General features: G+C 55.7%; 1 protein-coding gene across 1 annotated transcript in view; it reads right to left on the bottom strand.

The window, feature by feature from the left end:
• Positions 1-4,666, bottom strand: part of ATP13A2 (ATPase type 13A2) — a 37,833-nt gene that overhangs the window by 30,308 nt on the left and 2,859 nt on the right. The window contains exons 2-6 of the mRNA XM_011998470.1: positions 1,914-2,008; positions 1,604-1,786; positions 1,244-1,302; positions 945-1,059; positions 575-654 (exon numbers count right to left, since the gene is read on the bottom strand). Coding sequence (XP_011853860.1) covers positions 575-654; positions 945-1,059; positions 1,244-1,302; positions 1,604-1,786; positions 1,914-2,008 — 532 coding nt within the window. The remainder of the gene's footprint in view (positions 1-574; positions 655-944; positions 1,060-1,243; positions 1,303-1,603; positions 1,787-1,913; positions 2,009-4,666) is intronic.

Below are 4,666 nucleotides of genomic sequence, written 5' to 3'. Positions count from 1 at the left end.
AGGTTCAGGCGATTCTCCTGCCTCAGTCTCCTGAGTAGCTGGGATTATAGGCACGTGCCATCATGCCCAGCTAATTTTTGTAGTTTTAGTGGAGACAGGGTTTCAGCATCTTGGCCAGGCTGGTCTTAAACTCCTGACCTTGTGATCCACCTGTCTTGGCCTCCCAAAGTGCTGGGATTACAGGGGTGAGCCACGCGCCCGGCCCGAGCTCATGTTTCTTAAGCCTTTTGTAGGTGGCAGAGCAATGACTAAACCCTGAGGGGACAGTCTGAGTCCAGAGCTGATGGTCTGATTCACAGTGGTGTCACCACCTCGGACCAGATGCGGTGCCAAGCTCTACATGAATTATTATCTATTTCACTGTCAAAACAATCCTAGGAGGAAGAAGTTGTCTTCATGCTCTATTTACAGACAGAAATCCCAGGCCTGGAGGGGCTCAGTAACCTGCCCAAGGTTTCAGAGAGCAAAAGCATCAGAGGTGAGAGGGGAGCCCAGGCCATGCCATGCCACCATCTATGCCCGAGCCAGTGCCACTCTGGGAGGTGATGAGAGCCACACAGGCCCTGACTCCTACCTGACCTGGTAGAAGGCTTGCTGGGTCTCGATCCAGATATAGCGCTGGCCCTGGAAGAGGTAATACCGCAGCACCCGCTTCTGGGTGGGAGAGAGGAGAGGATGGGTTGGAAGCTGGCCCCAGCCCCAGGAGTGTGCTTGTGCTGGGAGCTGAGGGATGGGGGGTAGCGGGCAGGGACTGGAGTCACCAGACGGAGAGGTAGGGAGGGGCCTGAAAGTGTAAACATGCTCAGAGAGCATCCTGGATGTTTGGGACAACAGAACCAAAAGATGATTGGAGAATATGAAGTCTGACTCTCCCGTTGCACAGATCATGAAACTGAGGCCCAGAGAGGGGCAAGGACTTTTCCAGAACCCACCCGTCCACTCACCGCCTCCTCGCTCTTGTGGAGCTGGGCCGTATCCTTCCAGGCACCCTCTGGTACCGCCCCCACTGCCGCCTGGCTCCGGCCATCCTCCACCTGGGCCTGTGGGGGTGGCTCCAGGCTGGGGAGAGGGGGTGGGAGTTACTATCAAGCTCTGGGAGCTGCCCTGGCACCTCCCTGTGCTCACAGAGCCACCTTCCCTCCCTAGGATGGGAGGTGCCAGAGTCAGTCTTCATCGGGGGGCAGAGGGTTGGGGAGGCCAGGGGATCAGGGGCTTCTGGGAAGCGGCAATGGGGCTGCCTCACCTGCCCTCACCGATGGCCTCAGTCTGCACCTGGACAGTGAAGAGCTGCCAGGAACTATCCTGGAACACAGAGGTGTGGACTCAGTCCCGGAAGAGTCCCCTCCCCTCCCAGGCCCTGTCCCACAGCCAGGGGGCCCCTGCTGGAGAAGGCAGAAATCAAGGCTATGGGGAGCCCTCCAGAAACCACCCGACCCCTATCTTGTGCCCACTGCTCAGATGGGAAAGCTGAGGTCCAGAGAAGAGCAGGACTTGCCTATTGTCCCATGGAAAGTCAGTGGCCGGGTTGGCACCCAAGTATCCTCCACCCCCGAGCCTGACCCTTACTGCCCTTCTCTAGCCCCAGGCTCGGCCTGACTCTCACCTCTTTGTCTCTTATTTCGATAACGAGTGTTTCTGCGCGGGCCAGGTTGCAGGGCCGGAGCCGCAGCCGCACCCCCCACAGGGGCTTCCAACGGAAGAGCAGCAAAGGGATCCCAGCCATCATCCAGACCACGACGTGATAGCCGATGACCCTCCATGGACTGCCACAGTAGCCGCTGAGCCTCTGCGAACGCAGCGAGAGAGGGCCCAGGTCGGGGTGGGGGCAGGGCTGGAGTAGGAAGCTGGGGTGTCTGGGTGGGCCTGGGCATTCTCCCCCTGCAGCTTTTCCCCACCCCACTCTGCCCACTCACCACGGATGAAACTGAGGAGCTGAGGGGATCTATTGATGTCCCTATCGTCAGGGTCCCATAACCGGTGGGCGTGCTGCCCACGAGAGGGCTGCTGTCTGTGGACAGAAAAGAGAAAGGTCATTTGGGGAGGTGCCTCCTCCTCTTGCTTCCTTAAAAACAATAAACATCAGCCTGGGCGCGGTGGCTCACGCCTGTAATCCCAGCACTTTGGGAGGCCGAGGCGGGTGGATCACTTGAGGTTAGAAGTTCGAGACCAACCTGGCTAATATGGTGAAACCCATCTCTACTAAAAATAAAAATACTAGCCGGGCGTGGTGGCACGTGCCTGTAATCTCAGCTACTCAGGAGGCTGAGGCAGGGAAAATCACTTGAACCCGGGAGGTGGAGGTTGCAGTGAGGCGAGATCATGCCACTGCACTCTAGCCTGAGCAACAGAGTGAGACTCCATCTCAAAAAACAAAACAAAAAACAATAAGCACCTGGTCTGATACAGCCCAAAGCTCATGTCTTACTGTGTCCCTTATCTGGCTCTTCTGTCAGTTCTTACTCACAGTGTTTTTGTTTTTTTTTTGAGACGGAGTGTCACTCTGTCACCCAGGCTAGAGTGCAGTCATGTGATCTTGGCTCACTGCAACCTGTCTCCCAGGTTCAAGCGATTCTCCTGCCTCAGCCTCCTGAGTAGCTGGGATTATAGGCAGGCACTACCATGCCCAGCTAATTTTTGTTTTTTTGTAGAGATGGGGTTTCACCATGTTGGCCAGGCTGGTCTCGAACTCCAGACCTCAAGTGATCTGCACACTTTGGCCTCCCAAAGTGCTGGGATTACAGGCGTGAGCCACCGTGCTTGGCCAATAGTGTCTTGTTCCCTTGCGTGTGTGGTTCTCTCTGCTACGTATGGGCCAGAATTGGAGAATGGGGCCTGGTCAGTGCCCCAAGCCCCCGTGGTGCTCGTGCATCCAGCCATTAGCTTTCTTGGAGCTCTGGGTCTCACTTTTCCATCCTCATCCAGTCCCCACCCTAAGGGCAGGGGTCATAGCTGCTTATCTTCATTCGATCTGTGCCCAGCCCAGGTCTGGCAGGGAGGAGATGCACAATCGAGTCTGGACTGATAAGAGGTCAGTCCTGCAGGCCTATCTTTACAGATGGGTAAACTGAGACCTGGGGAATGTTATCAGGCGGTTCTATTGTAGATACTCTTTTTTTTTTTTTTGGAGATAAAGTCTCACTCTGTCACCCAGTCTGGAGTACAATGGCATGATCTTGGTTTACTACAACTTCCGCCTCCCAGGTTCAAGCGATTATCCTGCCTCAGCCTCCCGAGCAGCTGGGATTACAGGCACCCATCACCACGCCCAGCTAAGTTTTATATTTTCAGTAGAGACAGGATTTCACCATGTTGGTCAGGGTGGTCTCGAACTGCCAACCTCAGGTGATCCGCCCACCTCGCCTCCCTGAGTGCTGGGCTGACAGGCTGCGCCACTGTGCCCGGCCACAGACATTTTTTTCACTCCTCCTTCCTGTGCTGTAGAGCTGTGGCCTTAGCAGGGCAGGCAGCCAGTGGATGTTCTGGGGTTCCAGAGTGGGTACAGCTCACCACTCCCGCCCTTGGACAGCCTCTGTCAGGGTTCATCTACAGTCCTAGACCACCTGGAGCACCTTTTACACATGCAGATGCCGGGGCCCTCCCCAGACTGGCTGGATCAACTCCTCAGGCCGGGGCAGGGGTGGGCTGGGCATCTGTGGTTTCACAGGAGCCTCTGGAGAAGTTCACCGAGCAGGCTGGGAAAGTTGGGCAGGTGGGGGGAAGGCTGCTGATATTCTGGGCTCCCTCCTCCATCCCCCAGTCTGAGCCCTTCTAAAATTTCTACCCAGAGTCCAGAGTGCCCCAGGCAGCTGCTGTGGGCACAGTATCCCCAGCCTCTGAACAGCCCCATCGCCAAGCACTCTGGCTTCAAGACTCCTAGAGGGCTCACTGTGCACAGGGTCACCTTGCCCTGGCTCTCTTTACATGGCTAATGTATTAACCCTGCCAGGTAACCTCGGTTGTGATCTCCTTTCATTCATTCATTAATTTATTTATTTTTCACTCTTGTAGCCTCGGCCTCCCAAAGTGCTGGGATTACACGCATGAGCCACCAGGCCCAGCTTACGGTTGTCAGTGTATAAGTCTTTTTTTGAGACAGAGTCTGTCTCTGTCACCCAGGCTGGAGTGCAGTGTCGCAATCATAGCTCACTGCAGCCTTGACCTCCCAGGCTCAAGCGATTCTCCCACCTCAGCCTCCAAATAGCTGAGACTACAGGCACAGGCCACCATGCCCAGCTAATTTTTTTGTAGAGATGGGGTTTTGTCTTTTTGCCCATCATTTGTTTCTAAGAATTTCTTTTTTGATGCTGTGTTTCATACAGCAAGTGCCTTTGCCTCTCTGGGCTTCCATTTCTCATCTCTAGGATGATAGTCTCGAAGCATCCAGCACAAAGGGAGGCAGAAGCCGGCTCGTCCCAGGCATTTGAAGTTCCTTGAGGGGGTTGCCTGGAGAGGTGATCAGGACCCGGCTCCCGGGCCAGGGGGGCGTGGCTTCTGCTCATCCATTTCCTAGGCTCTCTTCTCCTTTCACATCACTGTGCTATCTGAAGCCCTGGCTGCCCCACGGCTCCCTAGGCCCATTCAACAGTTGCTCCTTGTACCTTAAAACCCTCAGGCCATCCGGGTGCAGTGGCTCACGCCTGTAATCCCAGCCCTTTGGGAGCCCGAG

The sequence above is a fragment of the Mandrillus leucophaeus genome, unplaced genomic scaffold (genome assembly GCF_000951045.1).
Source record: "Mandrillus leucophaeus isolate KB7577 unplaced genomic scaffold, Mleu.le_1.0 Scaffold571, whole genome shotgun sequence".
Classification (NCBI taxonomy): Eukaryota; Metazoa; Chordata; class Mammalia; order Primates; family Cercopithecidae; genus Mandrillus; species Mandrillus leucophaeus.
The sequence above is the reverse complement of the archived record's forward strand: the minus strand, read 5'-3'. Positions and strand labels throughout refer to the sequence as shown.